Consider the following 23535-nt stretch of genomic DNA (forward strand, 5'->3'; position numbering starts at 1 on the left):
ACCAGTGAGCTGAGATAAGGCGGGGCTTTACCTAGCAAAGACGTATAGATGACCTGGAGCCAGTGGGTTTGGCGACAAATCTGAAGCGAGGGCCAGCCAACGAGAGCATGCAGGTCGCAGTGGTAGGTGGTATATGGGGCTTTGGTGACAAAACGGATGGCACTGTGATAGACTGCATCCAATTTGCTGAGCAGAGTATTGGATGCTATTTTGTAAATGGCATCGCCGAAGTCAAGGATCGGTATGATAGTCAGTTTTACGAGGGTATGTTTGGCAGCATGAGTGAAGGATGCTTTGTTGCGAAATAGGAAGCTGATTCTAGATTTAATTTGGGTTTGGAGATGCTTAATGTGAGTCTGGAAGGAGAGTTTACAGTCTAACCAGACACCTAGGTATTTGTAGTTGTCCACATATTCTAAGTCAGAGACCTCCAGAGTAGGGATGCTAGACGGGCGGGCAGGTGCGGGTAGCAATAGGTTGAAGAGCGACATCATTGAGCAAGAGGGACATCATTGATGTTTACAGAGAAACGAGTCGGCCCAAGAATTGAACCCTGTGGCACCCCCATATAGACTGCCAGAGGTCCGGACAACAGGCCCTCCAATTTGACACACTGAACTCTGGCTGTTGAGTCTGCCGATAAGAATACGACGATTGACAGAGCCGAAAGCCTTGGCCAGGTCAATGAATACGGCTGCACAGTATTGTCTTTTATCAATGGCGGTTTTGATGTCATTTAGGACCTTGAGCGTGGCTGAGGTGCACCCATGACCAACTTGGAAACCAGATTGCATAGCGGAGAAGGTACGGTGGGATTTGAAATGGCCGGTGATCTGTTTGTTAACTTGGCTTTCGAAGACCTCAGAAAGGCAGGTAGGATAGATATAGGTCTGTAACCGTTTGGGATTAGAGTGTCTCCCACTTTCAAGAGGGGGATGACCACTGCAGCTTTCCAATCTTTGGGGATCTCAGACGATACGAAAGAGAGTTTTACAGGCTAGAGGGTAAAGTGTATATATGGGCTATAGAGTATACACTACCGTTCAAAAGTTTGGGGTCACTTAGAAACGTCCTTGTTTTTGAAATAATTTTTTTTTGGTCCATTAAAATAACATCAAACTGATCAGAAATACAGTGTTGACATTGTTAACGGCTGATTTTTAACAGAATATCTACATAGGCGTACAGAGGCCATTATCAGCAACTATTACTCTTGTGTTCCAATATCATGTTGTGTTAGCTAATCCAAGTTTAGCATTTTAAAAGTCAAAACACCATTCTCAACGTCAACAGTGAAGAGGCTTAAAAGATTAAGATGTTTCTCAAACTAGACACTCTAATGTACTTGTCCTCTCGCTCAGTTGTGTACCGGGGCCTCCCACTCCTCTTTCTATTCTAATTAGAACCAGTTTGCGCTATTCTGTGAAGGGAGCAGTACACAGCGTTGTACGAGATCTTCAGTTTCTTGGCAATTTTTCGCATGGAATAGCCTTCATTTCTCAGAACAAGAATAGATTGATGAGTTTCAGAAGAAAGGTCTTTGTTTCTGGCCATTTTGAGCCTGTAATCGAACCCACAAATGCTGATGTTTCAGATACTCAACTAGTCTAATGATCAGAACAACAGTTTTCAGCTGTGCTAATATAGTTGCAAAAGGGTTTTCTAATGATCAATTCGCCATTTAAAATGATAAACTTGGATTAGCTAACACAATGTGCCATTGGAACACAGGAGTGATGGTTGCTGATGATGGGCGTCTGTATTCTGCCTTTTCCAGCTACAATAGTCATTTACAACATTAACAATGTCTACACTGTATTTCTGATCAATTTGATATAATTTGATGTATTTTAATGGACAAAAAACATCCTTTCAAAAACAAGGACATTTCTAAGTGACCCCAAAAATGTGCTATCCTTTCAAAAACAAGGACATTTCTAAGTGACCCCAAACGGTAGTGTATAAGAGGGTATAGTGTATATACAGTGCCTTCAGAAAGTATTCAGACCCCTTGACTTTTTCCACATTTTGTTACGTTACAGCCTCATTCTAAAATGAATTAAATAAAAATACATCTCATTAATCTACACACAATACCCCATAATGACAAAGCGAAAACAGGTTTTTCGTATTTTTGCAAATTGATTGCAAATAAAAAACAGAAATACCTTATTTACACAAGTATTCAGATCCTTTGCTATGAGACTTGTAACTGACCTCAGGTTCATTGAGTCCACCTGTGGTAAATTCAATTGATTGGACATGATCTGTCTATATAAGGTCCCACAGTTGACAGTGCATGTCAGAGAAAAAAACAAGCCATGAGGTCGAAGGAATTGTCCGTAGACCTCCGAAACAGGATTGTGTCGAGGCACAGATCGGGGGAAGGGTACCAAAACATTTCTACAGCATTGAAGGTCGACAAGAACACTGTGGCCTCCATCATTCTTAAATGGAAGAAGTTTGGAACCACCAAGACTCTTCCTAGAGCTGGCTGCCCAGCCAAATGGAGCAATCGGGGGAGAAGGGCCTTGGTCAGGGAGGTGACCAAGAACCCGATGGCCACTCTGAAAGAGCTCCCGAGTTCCTTTGTGGAGATGGGAGAACTTTCCAGAAGGACAACCAATCTCTGTAGCACTCCACCAATCAGGCCTTTATGGTAGAGTGGCCAGACGGAAGCCTGGAGTTTTCAAAAAGGCATCTAAAAACTCTCAGACCATGAGAAACAAGATTCTCTGGTCTGATAAAACCAAGATTAAACTCTTTGGCCTGAATGCCAAGTGTCAGGTCTAGAGGAAACCTGTTACCCCCCTATGGTGAAGCATTGTGGTGGCAGAATCATGTTGTGGGTATGTTTTTCAGTGGCAGGGACTGGGAGACTAGTCAGGATCGAGGCAAAGATGAATGGAGCAAATACAGAGTGATCCTTGATGAAAACCTGCTGCGTAGCTCTCTTTCTTCCTGTTTTTCAACAGGACAATGACCAAACACACTCCCAGGCTGCGTAAGGGCTATTTTACCAAGAAGGAGAGTGATAGAATGCTGCATCAGATGACCTGGCCTCCACAGTCCCCCGACCTCAACCAAATTGAGATGGTTTTGGATGAGTCGGACCACAGAGTGAAGGAAAAGCAGCCAACAAGTGCTCAGCATATGTGAGAACTCCTTCAAGACTGTTGGAAAAGCATTTAAGGCATCATCCAGCTGTCATCAAGGCAAAGGGTGGCTTTTTGAAGAATCTCAAATATAACATATATTTTGAATAGTTTTTATGGTTACTATATGGTTACTACATGATTCCATATGTGTTATTTCATAGTTTTGATGTCTTTACTATTATTCTACAATGTAGAAAATAGTAAAAATAAAGAAAAACCGTTGAATGATTAGGTGTTCTAAAACTTTTGACTGGGGGTATAGGGTATATATGAGGTATATAATACTTATTTCCCTCAATAAAATGCAAATCAATTTATAACATTTTTGACATGCGTTTTTCTGGATTTTTGTTGTTGTTATTCTCTCTCTCACTGTTCAAATAAACCTACCATTAAAATGATGGACTGATCATTTCTTTGTCAGTGGGCAAACATACAAAATCAGCAGGGGATCAAATACTTTTTCCCTCGCTGTATGAGGGTTTAGGGTATATATAGGGTATAGGTTTTATATGAGGGAATATGGTATATATTGAGGTATAGGGTATAAATGAGGGTTTGGGGTATATATCGGACCAAAACGCAGCGTGGTAAGTGTCCATATTCATTTATTCAAAAACACAACTGAACACTGGAACAAAATAATAAACGTGAAATATACAAAACCGAAACAGTACCGTGTGGCCCAAACACTCACACGGAAACAAACACCCACAAACCAAAAGTGAAACCCAGGCTACCTAAGTATGATTCTCAATCAGCGACAACTAACGACACCTGTCTCTGATTGAGAACCATACTAGGCCGAACACAAAAACCAACATAGGCAAACACACATAGACTGCCCACCCCAACTCACGCCCTGACCATACTAAAACAAATAATAAAATAACAGAACTATGGTCAGAACGTGACATATAGGGTATATATGAGGGAATACGGTATATATGAGGGTATAGGGTATATATGGGGTATATGGGAGTATAGGGTATATATGGGGGTATAGGGTGTACTGTGCATTCGGAAAGTGAAAACAAATGTGGAAAAAGGGAAGGAGTCTGAATACTTTCCGAATGCACTGTATATAAGGGTATATATGGGGGTATGTGAGTGTATATGGTGTATATGAGGGTATAGGGTATACAGTATATGGGGTATAAGGTATATATGGAGGCATAGGGTATATATGAGGGTATAGGGTATATATGGAGGTATTGACTAGCATGTCTCACTGACCACACAGAGCTACATTCTATTCAACTTTCTTCCTGGCTCTCTCTTGATGTTCCCTTTTAGCTTGTGTTCTTGCTCTTGTGTTCTTCTGACATCAAACCCTCGTTTGAAGTGGGGAGTCAGAGATGAAAGTGAAGTAGCAGGATCTCAGTGGTATAGAGCTGAGCTGGCTCAGTAAACAGCAACTAGACCAGGGGGAGACCGTGATATAAACCAGGGGAGGACAAAGGCAGCATAACACCATGGCTGGGCTGTGGAGACAAGGCTCTCTGGGTAATTGAAAATGGCTCTGGGCTGCTCCTCTACTCCCTCCACCCCCTCCCAGTCAGCCTTCTCCTGCCCTTCTCCCCTCTATCCACCCCTCCCTAGAGACCTCTCTCTCCCCGCTCTGGCCGTGCTGTTTTTGGGACATCCCCAGTATTTCTTGGCCTTTGAAGGGAAATATAATTGAGTGGTAATTTGAGACGTATTCTCTTTCTTTCTCTCTGTCTCTCTCTCTCGCTGTCTCTCTGTCTTTCTCCCACATGCCTCCCTCGCTCCTCAATGGTTATGGAATATTGAAGTTCAAAGTATGCACAGCAACAACAACAAAAATATTTATTTTTCTCTGTCCCCTGATTGCAGTGTAAAAAAATTCTGAATTGAAGAATTCTAAACTTTGTGGGATTGAGAGGATATGGCTTACCTTGACCTGATGTGGCCTGCAAATCGAACAGACAGCCAAGAGAGAAGAGTTGAATCCAAGGAAAGGAAATTATAGACTAACTGGTAATCAAGACACACTGAGCCCAAGGAGAGCCCAGAAAATGAAATGGATTTTTATTTACACCAGATTTACAGAGGGTTGTGAATATAATTTACAGTCATTCCAATCCATTTTACAACACTTCTCTTTATTTCTCATCATCACTCTGCAGACCAGGAGTATTCCCAGATTGATCATTCGTTCCACATGATAATAAATAGAAGTCAATGTTGCTATTTACAACTCTTATACAACTGTACAGGAGAATGGTCAGACAGCCAGTATGTGAAGCACTTATCTCAAAGAAACTGGCTTTAAAAAGCAGCCTGTTATATAAAATACATATTCCAAATCTTCAACCACGGCAAAATAATAAAACATACTGAACAAAAATATAAACGCACTCAGTGTTGGTCTCATGTTTCATGAGCTGAAATAAAAGATCCCAGAAATGTTCTATACGCACAAAAAGCTTATTTCTCTAAAATGTTGTGCACAAATTTGTTTACATCCCTGTTAGCGAGCATATCTCCTTTGCCAAAATAATCTGCTCCTTCACCTGCGGGATTGTCTGAGACCAGCCACCCGGACAGGTGTGGCATATCAAGAAGCTGATTAAACAGCACGATTACACAGGTGCACCTTGTGCTGGGGACAATAAAAGGCCACTCTAAATGTGCAGTTTTGTCACACAACACAAGTTTTGGGGGAGTGTGCAATTGGCATGCTGACTGCAGGAGTGTCCACCAGAACTGTTGCCATAGAATTTAATGTTAATTTATCTACCATAAGAGAATTTGGCTGTATGTCCAACCGGCTCACAGCCGCAGACCACGTGTAACCATGTCAGCCCAGGACCTTCACATCCTTCACATCCAGTTTCTTCACCTGCGGGACCGTCTGAGACCAGCCACCCGGACAGCTGATGGAACTGATAAGTATTTCTGTCTGTAATACAGCCCTTTTGTGGGGAAAACTCATTCTGATTGGCTGGGCCTGGCACCTCAGAGGGTAGGTCTAGCTCCCAAGTGGCTGGGCCTATTCCCTATCAGGCCCACCCATGACTGTGCCCCTGCCCTGTCATGTGAAATCTATAAATTGGGGCCTGATTTATTTATTTAAATTGACAGATTTTCTTATATGAACTGTGACTGTGGTAAAATCGTTGCATGTTGCGTTTATATTTTTGTTCAGTGTTTTTCTCTTCCTCCCCTCTCTCTCTCATTTCACCCCTCCTTTGTGTTGCCATCTTTCGAGGAATGTGCACACTATAATTATGGAAGGGATTGCACACATAGCTTAGTTATTGTTTTCTATTTTCAACTGGCTAAACCCAGCTGGGTCCTGGCCGTACGACAAATACATGGAGTGAGAACAAAAAGAGAGACATTAATTATATTCAACGCTTTAAAGGGCTTTAAAGTCAAAGCTGAAGCTGAAGCTTGGTACGTCCCTCTCTCTCTCTCTCTCTCTCTCTCTCTTAGAGGTAACCTGATATTTCAGACCCTTCACACTGAATTATGGAGTGAGCCATTCAAAGCCTACTGTTTAAATTGTACACATTTTCCAGTGTCCTTTTCATTAGTCAACTCACATACATTGTTAACTCCCCTTACCAGGAATTCAGCACTTAATTAGCAATAGACAGATAAATAATTTGTGCTCTAATGGGGCAAATTAATTACAAATTGCACACTGTAGTTTAAGTCCAAAGAGGGAAAATGAAAGTGTTTTAGCATTGAGTGGGATGGGTGGTGGGGTGAAGTGGTTCATTGGAATATCCTAGTGAAAATCTTGGCACAGGGTGTTGAGTCAACTTTAACTTCTTACCATAACTCTCCGTACTGTTCTTTCCCTCACTGTATTTCTGTAATACTGAGTTCTGCCTTGTCACGACTGTTCTGCTATTTTTATTAGCTTAACCATAGCCGTAAATCAGCGGCAGATTAGTTCCTGCAGAGCTGTTTCACCACTATTCTCTGCTCTAGCAGCCTAGGCCCAGCCACTAACAGAGGCAGACCCTGGGCAAAGCCAGCAGATCATCTCCTGGTCCTTCTCTATGTCACCCGATTACTACTAACAAACATACGCCAGCAACTAAATACAGTAAGGTGAGATGAATTGGTGGCTATATAGAAATAGTGGTGCTGTATTTTGGTTTGAATGGTGCCAAGATCAGGATTTGATCTTTGCTGGTCTCCTCATTCTCTGTGCTGTACCCTTTAGCAAGTGCTTTAGCACTTTGACTGCACAATCTCCAAATAATATCATTAGTGTGATGGTTTGCTTGGAAATAATATTTTAGTGCTTGGATGTGCCTCACTGAATGAACACAGTTGAATACATTCTCATATCTTACGTGATAATGTGCTGAGGAGTGAAAGTGTCAGGCTAATCTTATAAAACAAAAAGGAATTGATGTATGCTTTCGCTACAATGTATGCTGTGGAAGTTTCAGTACACTCTTGGAAAAAAATGTTCCAAAAGCATTCTTCGGCTGTCCCCATAGGAGAACCCTTTTTGGTTCTACCTGGAACTAAAAGGGTTCTACTTAGAACCAAAAATGTTTTTTCAAGGGGTTCTCCTATGGGCACAGTCGAAGAACCCTTTAAGCTTCTAGATAGCACCTTTTTTTCTAAGACTCTAGTATGTTTTAGGGCCTCCCGGGTGGCGCAGTGGTCTAGGGCACTGCATTGCAGTACTAGCTGTGCCACCAGAGACTCTGGGTTTGAGCCCAGGCTCTGTCGCAGCCGGCTGCGACCGGGAGGTCCATGGGGCGACGCACAATTGGCCCAGCGTCATCCGGGTTAGGGAGGGTTTGGCCGGTAGGGATATCCTTGTCTCATCACGCACTAGCGACTCCTGTGGCGGGCCGGGTTGTCTCTCCCGAGCCCGTACGGGAGTTGTAGCGATGAGACAAGATAGTAACTACTAACACCTGGGTACCACAAAATTGGGGAGAAAAGGGGGTAAAATTAAAAAAAGAAAGAAGAGTGTGGTATGTTTTCATAGTGCTGATATTAAAGAGGGAGAAAGAAGCTTCTGAAGAAGAGGACCCCGTATGCCCATTCACCATGATGGGGGGAGGGAGGATGCACGGCATCACCGTACATCTCTAGCTGTTAGTAAACTGCTGCCATGTCCCCTCTCATAGTTCTCTATAGCCCTCACTTTCAGACAAGCATGCCTCTTCAGCAGAGGAGAACAGAAGCAGGAGCTGAGTTGTTCACGTTCTCTCTCTAAGGTCAGCGGTCAAAGACAGTGATGTAAAGGTTTTGGGGATTATAAAACAGAGGGCAAAAGTAGCCAAATGACACCATCTTTTTAATAAGGTAAAAAGAGTGCACCCTTTTCTTTATTGGAGTCTGTGCCCTCCTGGTCAAGCAGCTGACAATGAATTTAAAAATGATTGATCTTCTCATTGCAACTGATATCTCACGGTTGGTCATACTAGTCCCTGGTGGTTCCATCCCTGGCGCCTTTCTGCCCACTGTGACATCACCGTCCCTCGTCCAAGCTGACGCCCATGTTCTGACGCCTCATGATGCTGATGCGAGAACTGTAGGGGGCTGGGAGTGGAGGGGCTGGGGCCCTCTGGAGCAGCTCTGCCTTGGGTTTGTACTGGTCCACCAAGATCTTCAGCACCGCCTCCATCTTATGGCTCATCTGGTCCATCTATTTATACAACACACAGCAAACAAAGGTACATGTTTTAGGTTATAGATGGGTGACTATAGTGAGGACATTTCACAAACAACAGGGAGGACCATGTTAAAATGTCTATTCTACTGAGCCATTTACTTTATGTTCCTATTCTTATTTTTTACTATTTCTTATTGTTGTTGCATTGTCGAGAAGGAACCTGCAAGTAAGCATTTCATCGGACGGTCTATACCATGTGTCTCCTGTACATACGACTAGTACAACTTGAAACTTGAAACATGTTATATACATTCGTGACTGTAGAGATATACTGCTGTAGTAATTATATGTGCAAGACTAAAGTCAGTCAGTGAGGACATTTAAATGGGTGAAGCATTTGAGCAGTGTCACTGAGTTTCAGCCTTTCTTTTGTCTGCCAGGCCTCCAATACCGAATACACATTTTCAAGTCCACACTAAAGATACACCTCTTCACACAGGCTTATCCGGATTATTTGTCATCTTAACTTTTATCCTCCCTCTAGTTCACTTCCTGATTAGTCTGTCCTTATTCTTTTATATACTTATGTGACTTTGGGTTTGGTGAAAAGCGCTTAAAATAAAATGTATTATTATTATTATTATTATTATAATATGGCCCCATCCCAATGACAGACCTCTAGTGTATAATAACATGTTTGTCTGTCTGTCATGGTATACCTGCAGAAGCCACTCATTAAAGCAGCTAGCCCGGCGCAATGATTCAGGAGTAGGAGGGAGGGCTTTAAGAACACACGCATACACACACACACACATGCACACACACACACACACACACGCATGCACACGCACGAACGCATGCACACACACACGCATGCACACGCACGAACGCATGCACACACACATGCACACACATGAACGCATGCACACACGCTTGCACAAGCACGAACGCATGCATACACACACACATGCATGCACACGCACAAATGCATGCACACACACGCACGCAAACACATGAACGCATGTGCACACACAAACGCATGCACACGCACAAACGCATGCACACGCACACCAGGGACTCAACTGTAAACACAGGTGTGTCTGTCACCCAACAGACAAAGGCATCTCAAGCAGGGAACCTCCTTAGTATTTCTAACCCCTGTGTGTACAGATCAGCGCACACGCCCTGTATGGCAAAGGTAAACAAGCCAGGCTGTCTGCCGACACACAGACACACACGCTTGCGCGCACACACCTTTCTAAACATCAAATAGTTATCGTCCTGCCCTCTGCCTTGACATTGAAGTTATGTAGTTATACTTTCAGGAATTAATTATCTTTGGCTTAACTTATCTTGTTAACCTGATTTGTAAATGTAATAATCATTGAGATAAGTGGTAATGGTAATGGATTCCGATAAAGTTGGAGAGGTTATGTGTACATCATAGTTCATGAAAGACCCATGGCATCTCACACAACAGACAGGCAGACAGGCAGGCAGGCAGGCAGACAGGCAGACAGGCAGGCAGGCAGACAGACAGACAGACAGACAGACAGACAGACAGACAGACAGACAGACAGACAGACAGACAGACAGACAGACATTTGCCAACGTTCATTCCAGTCATAACTGATACTGAGGAACTGCAGTATTTTGTCTGACATTCACATCGCAGAATCCACTGGTATGTTTGTGTGTTGAGGATTGGGCTCCTCCCTCTTTTAGTGAGAGTGGCCATGACAATTTTACAGTACAACAGGACATTGAGCATCAGTCATTGTTCTTGAGATATGAAACCATGGATGAAGCCTATTCAATTACATCAAATAAGATCACTCCATACCAATGACTCACAGGTATCATAGACTCATAGTTAGAACAAGCCCTGGATTAGACTACAAGGTTTTTCATGACATAAATAGCTGTTTTAAGAAAACGGAGTACTCGCTGCCTGGTCAGGGGGAGGAACATACACTATATATACAAAAGTATGTGGACACCCCTTCAAATGAGTGGATTCGGCTATTTCAGCCACACCCGTTGCTAACAGGTGAATAGAGCACACTGCCATGCAATCTCCGTAGACAAACATTGGCAATAGAATGGCCTTAGTAAAGAGCTCAGTGACTTTCAACGTGGCACCGTCATAGGATGACACCTTTCCAACATGTCAAATCGTCAAATTTCTGCCCCGCTAGAGCTGACCCGGTCAACTGTAAGTGCTGTTATTATGAAGTGGAAACGTCTAGGAGCAACAATGGCTCAGCCGCAAAGTGGTAGACCACACAAGCTCACAGAACAGGACTGCCAAGTGCTGTCATATGTCCTCGTTTGCAACACTCACTACCAAGTTCCAACTGCCTCTGGAAGCAAGGTCAGCAGAAGAACTGTTCGTCGGGAGCATTATTTACATTTTGGTCATTTAGCAGATGCTCTTATCCAGAGCGACTTACAGTAGTGAGTGCCTACCTTTTCATACTGGTCCCCCGTGGGAATAGGACCCTCAACCCTGGCGTTGCAAGCACCGTGCTCTACCAACGGGACCCTGAAATGGGTTTCCATGCCCGAGCAGACGCACACAAGCCTAAGATCAACAAGTGCAATGCCAAGCGTCGTCTGGAGTGGTGTAAAGTTCACTGCCGTTGGCGAGTGATGAATCTCACTTCAATATCTCAGACCAATCTGTGTTTGGTGGATGCCAGCAGAACGCTACCTGCCCCAATGCATAGTGCCAACTGCAAAGTTTGGTGGAGGAGGAATAATGGTTTGGGGCTGTTTTTCATGTTTTGGGCTAGGCCCCTTAGTTCCAGTGGAGGGAAATATTAATGCTACAGCATACAATGACATTCTAGACGATTCTGTGCTTCCAACTTTGTGGCAACAGTTTGGGGACAGTTTGGGGAAGGCTCTTTCCTGTTTCAGTTTGACAACGCCCCTGTGCACAAAGTGAGGTCCATACAGAAATGGTTTGTCAAGATCGGTGTGGAAGAACTTGACTGGCCTGCTCAGAGCCATGACCTCAACCCCACCGAACACCTTTGGGATGAATTGGAACGCCGACTGCGAGCTAGGCCTAATCGACCAACATCAGTGCCCGAACTCACTAATGCTCTTGTGGCTGAATGGATGCAAGTCCCCGCAGCAATGTCCCATCATCTAGTGGAAAGCCTTCCCAGAAGAGTGGAGGCTGATATAGCAGCAAAGGGGGACCAACTCCATATTAATGCCCATGATTTTGGAATTAGATGTTTGACGAGCAGGTGTGTAGTGTCTTTTGGCAAAGTAGTGTATAACAGTGTAATAAACATGCCAGCAGTAATCTACTTATCAGCATTCCTGTGGTTTTTAGCATGGATCAGGAAACCATTTAATTTCTTTGGGCTGAACAGGGTTAGAATCTTGAACAAGGTTAAGGTTAGGGCTAAGGTAAGAGCTCTGAACAGGGTTAGAATCTTGAACAAGGTTAGGGTTAGGGCTAAGGTAAGAGCTCTGAACAGGGTTAGAATCTTGAACAAGGTTAGGGTTAGGGCTAAGGTAAGAGCTCTGAACAGGGTTAGAATCTTGAACAAGGTAAGGGTTAGGGTTAAGGTAAGAGCTCTGAACAAGGTTAGGGTTGGAGTTAGGGTTAAGGTTAGGTTTAGGGACAAGCCTTTCTCATTACAGTGTTTTTCCTCCTTTTACAGGGCTCTAACCCTAGCTTCATGTACCCATCCTGGTTTAACATTACCCTAGTCTCAACTACAACCAAAACTCTAACCCTAGTTTCAACTACAACCATAACCCCAACCCTAGTCTCAACTACAACCATAACTCTAACCCTAGTCTCAACTACAACCATAACCATAACCCTAGTCTCAACTACAATCATAACCCCAACCCTAGTCTCAACTACAAACATAACTCTAACCCAAGTCTCAACTAAAACCATTACCCCAACCCTAGTCTCAACTACAACCATAACCATAACCCTAGTCTCAACTACAACCATGAACCCAACCCTAGACTCAACTACAACCATAACCCCAACTCTAGCCTCAACTACAACCATAACCATAACCCTAGTCTCAACTACAACCTAACCCTAGTCTCAACTACAACCATGACCCCAACCCTAGTCTCAACTACAACCATAACCCTAACCCTAGTCTCAACTACAACCATAACCCCAACCCTAGTCTCAACTACAACCATAACTCTAACCCTAGTCTCAACTACAACCATAACTCTAACCCTAGTCTCAACTACAACTACAACCATAACTCTAACCCTAGCCTCAACTCGAACCATAACCCTAACCCTAGTCTCAACTACAACTACAACCATAACCCCAACCCTAGTTTCAACTACAACTACAACCATAACCCTAACCCTAGCCTCAACTACAACCATAACCCTAACCCTAGTCTCAACTACAACTACAACAATAACCCTAACCCTAGACTCAACTACAACTACAACCATAACCCTAACCATAGTCTCAACTACAGCCATAACCCTAACCCTAGTCTCAACTACAACCATAACCCGAACCCTAGTCTCAACTACAACCATAACCCTAGTCTCAACTACAACCATAACTCTAACCCTAGTCTCAACTACAACCATGACCCTAACCCTAGTCTCAACTACAACTACAACCATAACCCTAACCCTAGCCTCAACTACAACCATAACCCTAACCCTAGTCTCAACTACAACCAAGACACTAACCCTAGTCTCAACTACAACTACAACCATAACCCTAACCCTCGTCTTAACTACAACCATAACCCCAACCTTCGCCTCAACTACAACCATAACCCCAACACTACTCTCAACTACAACCATAACTCTAACCCTAGTCTCAACTACAACCATAACCCCAACCCTAGTCTCAACTACAACAATAACCCCAACCCTAGTCTCAACTATAACCATAACCCCAACCCAAGTCTCAACTACAACCATAACTCTAACCCTAGTCTCAACTACAACCATAACCCCAACCCTAGTCTCAACTACAACCATAACTCCAACCCTAGCCTCAACTACAACCATAACCCTAACCCTAGTCTCAACTACAACTACAACCCTAACCCTAACCTCAACTACAACCATAACCCTAGACTCAACTACAACTACAACCATAACCCTAACCCTAGCCTCAACTACAACCATAACCCTAACCCTAGTCTCAACTACAACCAAGACCCTAACCCTAGTCTCAACTACAACTACAACCATAACCCTAACCCTCGTCTCAACTACAACCATAACCCCAACCTTCGCCTCAACTACAACCATAACCCCAACACTACTCTCAACTACAACCATAACTCTAACCCTAGTCTCAACTACAACCATAACCCCAACCCTAGTCTCAACTACAACAATAACCCTAACCCTAGTCTCAACTATAACCATAACCCCAACCCAAGTCTCAACTACAACTACAACCCTAACCCTAACCTCAACTACAACCATAACCCTAGACTCAACTACAACTACAACCATAACCCCAATCCTAGTCTCAACTACAACCATAACTCTAACCCTAGTCTCAACTACAACCATAACCCCAACCCTAGTCTCAACTACAACCATAACTCCAACCCTAGCCTCAACTACAACCATAACCCTAACCCTAGTCTCAACTACAACCATAACCCCAGGTAAGAGCTCTGAACAGGGTTAGAATCTTGAACAAGGTTAGGGTTAGGGCTAAGGTAAGAGCTCTGAACAGGGTTAGAATCTTGAACAAGGTAAGGGTTAGGGTTAAGGTAAGAGCTCTGAACAAGGTTAGGGTTGGAGTTAGGGTTAAGGTTAGGTTTAGGGACAAGCCTTTCTCATTACAGTGTTTTTCCTCCTTTTACAGGGCTCTAACCCTAGCTTCATGTACCCATCCTGGTTTAACATTACCCTAGTCTCAACTACAACCAAAACTCTAACCCTAGTTTCAACTACAACCATAACCCCAACCCTAGTCTCAACTACAACCATAACTCTAACCCTAGTCTCAACTACAACCATAACCATAACCCTAGTCTCAACTACAATCATAACCCCAACCCTAGTCTCAACTACAAACATAACTCTAACCCAAGTCTCAACTAAAACCATTACCCCAACCCTAGTCTCAACTACAACCATAACCATAACCCTAGTCTCAACTACAACCATGAACCCAACCCTAGACTCAACTACAACCATAACCCCAACTCTAGCCTCAACTACAACCATAACCATAACCCTAGTCTCAACTACAACCTAACCCTAGTCTCAACTACAACCATGACCCCAACCCTAGTCTCAACTACAACCATAACCCCAACCCTAGTCTCAACTACAACCATAACTCTAACCCTAGTCTCAACTACAACCATAACTCTAACCCTAGTCTCAACTACAACTACAACCATAACTCTAACCCTAGCCTCAACTCGAACCATAACCCTAACCCTAGTCTCAACTACAACTACAACCATAACCCCAACCCTAGTTTCAACTACAACTACAACCATAACCCTAACCCTAGCCTCAACTACAACCATAACCCTAACCCTAGTCTCAACTACAACTACAACAATAACCCTAACCCTAGACTCAACTACAACTACAACCATAACCCTAACCATAGTCTCAACTACAGCCATAACCCTAACCCTAGTCTCAACTACAACCATAACCCGAACCCTAGTCTCAACTACAACCATAACCCTAGTCTCAACTACAACCATAACTCTAACCCTAGTCTCAACTACAACCATGACCCTAACCCTAGTCTCAACTACAACTACAACCATAACCCTAACCCTAGCCTCAACTACAACCATAACCCTAACCCTAGTCTCAACTACAACCAAGACACTAACCCTAGTCTCAACTACAACTACAACCATAACCCTAACCCTCGTCTTAACTACAACCATAACCCCAACCTTCGCCTCAACTACAACCATAACCCCAACACTACTCTCAACTACAACCATAACTCTAACCCTAGTCTCAACTACAACCATAACCCCAACCCTAGTCTCAACTACAACAATAACCCCAACCCTAGTCTCAACTATAACCATAACCCCAACCCAAGTCTCAACTACAACCATAACTCTAACCCTAGTCTCAACTACAACCATAACCCCAACCCTAGTCTCAACTACAACCATAACTCCAACCCTAGCCTCAACTACAACCATAACCCTAACCCTAGTCTCAACTACAACTACAACCCTAACCCTAACCTCAACTACAACCATAACCCTAGACTCAACTACAACTACAACCATAACCCTAACCCTAGCCTCAACTACAACCATAACCCTAACCCTAGTCTCAACTACAACCAAGACCCTAACCCTAGTCTCAACTACAACTACAACCATAACCCTAACCCTCGTCTCAACTACAACCATAACCCCAACCTTCGCCTCAACTACAACCATAACCCCAACACTACTCTCAACTACAACCATAACTCTAACCCTAGTCTCAACTACAACCATAACCCCAACCCTAGTCTCAACTACAACAATAACCCTAACCCTAGTCTCAACTATAACCATAACCCCAACCCAAGTCTCAACTACAACTACAACCCTAACCCTAACCTCAACTACAACCATAACCCTAGACTCAACTACAACTACAACCATAACCCCAATCCTAGTCTCAACTACAACCATAACTCTAACCCTAGTCTCAACTACAACCATAACCCCAACCCTAGTCTCAACTACAACCATAACTCCAACCCTAGCCTCAACTACAACCATAACCCTAACCCTAGTCTCAACTACAACCATAACCCCAACCCTAGTCTCGACTACAACCATAACTCTAACCCTAGTCTCAACTACAACTACAACCCTAACCCTAACCCTAACCTCAACTACAACCATAACCCTAGACTCAACTACAACTACAACCATGACCCTAACCCTAGCCTCAACTACAACCATAACCCTAGTCTCAACTACAACTACAACCATAACCCTAACCCTAGTCTCAACGACAACCATGACCCTAACCCTCGCCTCAACTACAACCATATCCCCAACCCTAGCCTCAACTACAACCATAACCCCAACCCTAGCCTCAACTACAATCATAACCATAACCCTAACCCTAGTCTCAACTACAACTACAACCATAACCCCAACTACAATCATAACCATAACCCAAACCCTAGTCTCAACTACAACCACAACCCTAACCCTAGTCTCAACTACAACTACAACCATAACCCCAAACCAAGTCTCAGATACAACCATGACCCTAACTTTAGTCTCAACTACACCTACAACCATAACCCCAACCCCAGCCTCAACTACAACCATAAGCAAAACCCTAGCCTCAACTACAACCATAACCCTAACCCTAGTCTCAACTACAACCACAACCCTAACCCTAGTCTCAACTACAACCATAACCCCAACCCTAGTCTCAACTACAACTATAACCCCAACCCTAGTCTCAACTACAACCATAACCCCAACCCTAGTCTCAACTACAACCATAACCCCAACCCTAGCTCCACCGGATCAATGGAGGGGGGGACAGCTAATGATGATGCTGTCAACCTCCTTGTGTCAAAAGACATATGATACAGGGACAGGTGATACAGGGACAGCCTCAACTTTCCCCAACACCCCACCCTCCCAAACAACACATGACCACAAACAGCCTATCCCACTCATTCTATGTGGCACAATTTATTTTTCTAGGGCGGGGCACCAAGGCCCTTAGGATAACACAGTAGCCTGAAAAACACAACAATTTTCAGTTGAAAGTTCAACTGAAATCAAGCGGGGCTAAACGTGTGCAGGTGGGGGACAACAGAGCTAGACTGGGAGCCCACCCCGCCAAGCCTAAGCAGAGGTAGGTAAAACACTGTTCTGAGAAACATCGTGGCCCAACCCTCCCTCTGCATCCCTGTCTGTCCCAAAGTGTCTCCTCACAGGGGTATAACAGTGGTGGGAACATGGGCTTGGTGGGGACTGACTGGAGACAGGGGACCAGGACACAATGGCTGTTAACAGAGGAACACCCTTCCATTCCTAGCTTACCTTCCGCCCTCCCCTGGGACCAGCTGTATTATCTGCAGGGCAGCCTAACCCAGTCGCTAAACAGTGCTGAACGCCAAACACCCCTTTCTCTGTTTGTTTGTGCTTGTTTGTCACTGGGAAGACAACAACAACAACAATAACAGCGAATCAGTCCAGTCCAGAGCTCAGGCTTGTCACAATGACTTGGGACTCAGTTTATCCAAATCATTCTCATGTGTGACCCTAGCCACCCTACTAAACACTAGTAAACAAAAATAAACAAGAGACAAAAATAGTCTAAAAGGATAGTAGCTGTTGCTACAGTTAATTAGCCCATCTAACATACGTCCTCAGGTCAGTTCTCTACTCACAGACTGGACACTAAAAGACTGGTCCGCCTCGTCTAATAGGATGGTTAAATTTGAGTCTAAATAAAGGCCATGTGTGTGTCTGAAAAGCCACATTATGTCAGTGTTATTAGGTGAAATCATAAAGTAGGCTCTTATTCAGGAGTAAAACACAGGACTGAACAGGAACAAGGGTGTCATATATATTGGGGTCTTGGCTAAGTGAGCAGATAACTCACTGAATATATACCAGATGAATGAAACCACAATATCCACTCTCTTTTTCTCTCCCACTCACCCTCTCTGCCTTTCTTTTTCACTCTCTTCTCTTTCTTTCTCTCCTTTATTTATTTCTTTCTCTCTCGCTCTTTCTCTCTTTCTCTCTCTCTCTCACTGTCCAACCTCTCTCTGTGACTCTGACAGTCAAATAGAGAGGAGAAGACTGCAAGGGGGAAACAACCATCTCCAGGAATTCCTTGGCATCTAATAGGAGTCAGCTTCATTCAAAAACAAGATTCCCATCATTGAACTGCTGTAGCTCTCCATTGCAATTGACAACGAGGAGAGAGGAGGGACAAAATGGTGGGAGACAATGGGCAAAAGAAAACATTTCCACACGTCACAATCAGTGCCCATCATGATATACGTGACATTTATTTTCCCTCTGGTGACCCTTGACTGGAGCCCCTGCGTATCAGCCTAGCCAGCCCCATCCAACAGCCGGTGCCCCCCCCCTCCCTCCTCCCTCTCTCTCTCTCTATATATATATATATATATATATCTCGACCCTGGGTCTGAAGCCGAGGGAATGTCAGTGGAGCTTCCTGTAAAGAACAACAACACAAGGTCAGGTCAGGTAAGCTCGGCACGGCCCTGAGGGAGCTTCTGCCCAGGCCTACACTGCCCTAGCTGCCTCCTCATTGTGTGCAGTTTCCCCGACCACAGCCCCTGACCAAGCCTTACCTCCCCCATCTCCCCGCCTCCCACCTCCCAGCCTCCCAGCCTCCCAGGGTTGGGCCTTGAGAAGAGCAATGGAGCGAGGAGAGAGGCCGAGCACATATGAAGCCTCAGATAACCTATGGGATCTAGTGTACCATATTACCTCCTAGACATCTGCCTTCTCCCTCAGCATACACACAGAGAGAGAGAGAGAGAGAGAGAGAGAGAGAGAGAGAGAGAGAGAGAGAGAGAGAGAGGACGGGCTGTTTTCTGATGTCTGCTTCTCTCTCGGAGCATAGGACAGAAAGGGCCTGAGGAGACAGAGGGAGGAGGGGGTGATGGAGGGAGGAGGGAGGGAGAACAGACAGATTCACATCAAAGCAGACCTAGCCCAGCGTTTGTCTGGCTTGGAGTTAGTTCTTCCTCCTTTCTGTGTGTTGACTGGGAGATTGTTTGTCATGAGATTTTTCAGATACTCATATCTCATCACTTGTATATTTGAAGTGTGTGCATGTGTGTGTGTATGTTGATAGTGTGTTGTGTTTTGTTAAAAAGCTGGTACAATCTGGGTAAAGTGTGTGTGTACTGTACGTGTGTGTGAGATTCAGAAGACTTGTGTCAAGGGTTGTATTTTGACTTGAGCAATGCATCTGCATGTTTTGTGTGTTTATTTGAGTCCAGTGCAGGAGAGAAAGGATCCTAAACAAATGTGTGTGTTCACAGATCCAATTCACTAACCAACCAACCAATCAATCAAAGGACCAACCAAGCAGTAACTACGACCAACTGGAAGCCAAAGGAGTACAGCTCAGATTCACAGAGCCGGCCGACCCCTGCCAAGATAAATGGATACAGTTTAACATTGGCAGTTACAATATGTTCTTTGTATTTGTAAAAAGGAGAAAGTGGGGGGAGGGAGAGGGGAGGGAGGGTGGTGTAGTGTTTGAGCAGAGGGATTTGGTGCTGGGGGGTGCTTAAAAGAACAGGAAATCAAGCGAGAGCACCTGACGCACATGATAAATATCAAGGCCTTTGCCACGTGCCATTACACTGTAACCAAAGCCTTTCCGGGGGGGGGGGGGGAGCAGGCACTCGCCACCACCTAATCTCCTTTGCTGAGTGGGCGTGCTCTCAAAGCTGCTTTTGTTTCAGAGCGTTTCAGAGCTACTTTCACAAGGAGGTACAATCACCTTCCATACTGGGAGGGTGGCCTCTCTCTCTCTACCCCTCATCCCTCTCCTCTCTCCACCGACCGTAGCACTCTGTTGTTGGGAGTGCCCTTTTCCTAGTCCCCAGGTCTGTGCCATCAGGGCCCATACACAGGGTGCACAGAGGGACAGGGGCATTTTACTTTATTTACTGATCACCCTGTTCAGACATGATGGAGGAGCTTTGAGAGGGAATGTGTGGGAACAGTTAAGACTTTCATGTAGAGTAAATTCAGATGGAGAGAGAAGTTAGATGGCTTTCAAGTCACGGTGGTGGTCCATTTTTTTACCTTGTGGGATGTGAGAGACGGCAAAATGTTACTGAACACCAAATACATGCGGTGGAATAAACAGGCTAGTAGCTGGATGAAGAGGTGAATTATGAGACGTGTTCTGACTGATGAGGTGGTGGTGTGTTAGGGAACGCTTCATGTTGTTGTTGTTCTCACAGTAATGTGGATGCATGTCGACTTGTAAGTCTGCATCACTGAATGAGAGTCTGTTATGGCCCGATTCAGACTTAGGAAATCTGCGCCTTTTTTATGCACGACTTACCTTATGCAGATGCATAACGGGCTTTGTAGGCGTGGTTCCCTTGCACGCGCTGATTACATTTAATTAAACCTGAAAACGCTCCCACTTGCGAGGCCAACAGATTTTCTTGTGGCGTTTTCATTCAATAGGCTTTTCAGTACAATAATCTAAAGCCATCACTTTAAATTTGGTGTACCTTTCATTTTAATGTTCTTGACTGATTTACTAGAATAAATAGATAGAACAGTTCCGAATATTAGGGATCAATGACAAAAAGCCATGTAGGCCTAAATACACACATATTCATCTTCTTTAAAACACATATTGGTAGATAAAAAAATACTCTGATCTTGTATATTATTTAGGGTTAGGAAAGTATTTCTGGATAATAAAAAAACAGGTCTGGAGAGCCGTTATAAACAAATTATATTGGAGAATCAAAAATGTTGATCCTGAAAAGCTGCCATATTCAATTGTTCAATCCATGAAATATTGGAAGGAGAGAAAAGTGGACAACAGGGATTGAACAGTAGTCCTTCAAATCTACCCTAACAATCCTCACTAATCATGGAACTTTGATGACGACAGTCCAGTCGCTGTGAACTGTGCGCCAGGTAAGTATGGTCTGTGTTCCATAATGATTCAAATAGGCTACAAGTCCCAAATTATTTCACAAGTTGTAATACGTTAGCCTAATATGATCCACTATTGCTAGCGATCCTCAGGAACAACCACACGAATGTGGCAGAAGAAAGAAAGGTTAACTAATTATGTAATGCAATTATACAAAATGAAAGGAAACTTACACTAAAGTGACAATTATAAATATATGTGGGTTTCACTGACGGTGGCTAAAGGTAGTGGATAATGTTTAACCTCTGCGCACCGAACCCGTTAGCGGGATGAAATTCGACAACATACGGTGATCGCTACATAAATAGTCATATTAAACATTCATGAAAATACAAGTGTCTCACATGTATCGAAAGCCTAGAATCTTGCTAATCCAACTGCGTTGTCAGATTTAAAAAAGGATTTACTGCGAAAGAATATGATGCGATTATCTGAGGATAGAGCCCCATAAAAAACAACTATTTCAACCAGCACAGGCGTAACAAAATCACAAACTGCAATAAAATAAATTGTTTACCTTTGACGATCTTCCTCTGTTTGCAATCCCAAAGCTCATTGTTACACAATGAATGGTCTTTTGTTTGATAAAATCCATTTTTACAGCCTAACACGAAACATTTTGTGAACCGCTTGTGTCGTGAATTCCGTCTCATTCCATTTTTGATGACACATTCGATGTAAATACACACACTAAACGTGACTTTTCCAGTCATGTTTGATTTCATTGCAATCAACTGGTTTGTTTGTAACACAATCAAACCTGATGGGTCATTTCGCGGGACGTATTGACTGAAAGAAACCGAATTGAGACAACAAGTAATGACATCATTGTGCACCAATGATATGACCGCTGTTTCGTTGATTGACTGTATTTTAACCCAATGACCACTGATCGTCTTGAAATCTAGCTGGGTAGATAGCCAATGAGCTGAGGTAAACGGCAATATGTAATGTTTATGTGTTGGAAGACCAACCCATGTAGTAAACTCTGGCGTAAAGAGGGTCCTTCGCCATTGAAGATTCATACCGGAAGGAGCAATGCATGTTCCGCACAGCGTTGTTTTGGTAAAGCACGTCTTCAGCTGTTTATATATCAATCAGTATAGAGTCTAGATATACAGATGTACACACGATTTTATTTAGCGATTCTCAAATGGAGGAATATTTTTTGAACGGAGAGGACATCGTTTTGGACTGGTAAGTTCTTCTCATGCTAATGCCGTTGTTTGAAATTAATAATATAAAATATTATTTGTGATTTTTTAAAAATTTTAGTAGTGTTGAGGGGAGGGCAGGCTCACAACAATGGCCAAAGTGAAATGGAGACAGTAGATACAGCTGGTCTGTTGTAATATAATAAAGACAGTAGATCTAGCTGGTCTGTCATAATATCATAGAGACAGTAGATCTAGCTGAAATGTCATAATATAAAATAGACAGTAGATCTAGCTGGTCTGTCATAATAAAAACGAGACAGTAGATCTAGCAGGTCTATAATAATATATTCAACCCTATGTTCCCTGTACTCTATACATACAGTGGGGAGAACAAGTATTTGATACACTGCCGATTTTGCAGGTTTTCCTACTTACAAAGCATGTAGAGGTCTGTAATTTTTATCATAGGTACACTTCAACTGTGAGAGACGGAATCTAAAAAAAATCCAGAAAATCACATTGTATGATTTTTAAGTAATTCATTTGCATTTTATTGCATGACATAAGTATTTGATACATCAGAAAAGCAGAACTTAATATTTGGTAAAGAGATCATACGTTTCCTGTAGTTCTTGACCAGGTTTGCACACACTGCAGCAGGGATTTTGGCCCATTCCTCCATACAGACCTTCTCCAGATCCTTCAGGTTTCGGGGCTATCGCTGGGCAATACGGACTTTCAGCTCCCTCCAAAGATTTTCTATTGGGTTCAGGTCTGGAGACTGGCTAGGCCACTCCAGGACCTTGAGATGTTTCTTACGGAGCCACTCCTTAGTTGCCCTGGCTGTGTGTTTCGAGCCGTTGTCATGCTGGAAGACCCAGCCACGACCCATCTTCAATGCTCTTACAGAGGG

The 23535-nt window shown here is 43.6% G+C and overlaps 1 protein-coding gene across 1 annotated transcript in view; it reads right to left on the reverse strand.

Annotated features, from left to right (window-relative positions):
* Positions 1-5189: 5189 nt before the first annotated feature.
* The window catches only part of LOC110522744 (potassium voltage-gated channel subfamily KQT member 1-like), a 279767-nt gene continuing 261421 nt past the window's right edge, over positions 5190-23535 (reverse strand). The window contains exon 19 of the mRNA XM_036969009.2: positions 5190-8811. Coding sequence (XP_036824904.1) covers positions 8635-8811 — 177 coding nt within the window. The 3' untranslated portion in view covers positions 5190-8634. The remainder of the gene's footprint in view (positions 8812-23535) is intronic.

Source organism: Oncorhynchus mykiss, chromosome 4 (assembly GCF_057628025.1).
Source record: "Oncorhynchus mykiss isolate SJ-2025 chromosome 4, ASM5762802v1, whole genome shotgun sequence".
NCBI lineage: Eukaryota > Metazoa > Chordata > Actinopteri > Salmoniformes > Salmonidae > Oncorhynchus > Oncorhynchus mykiss.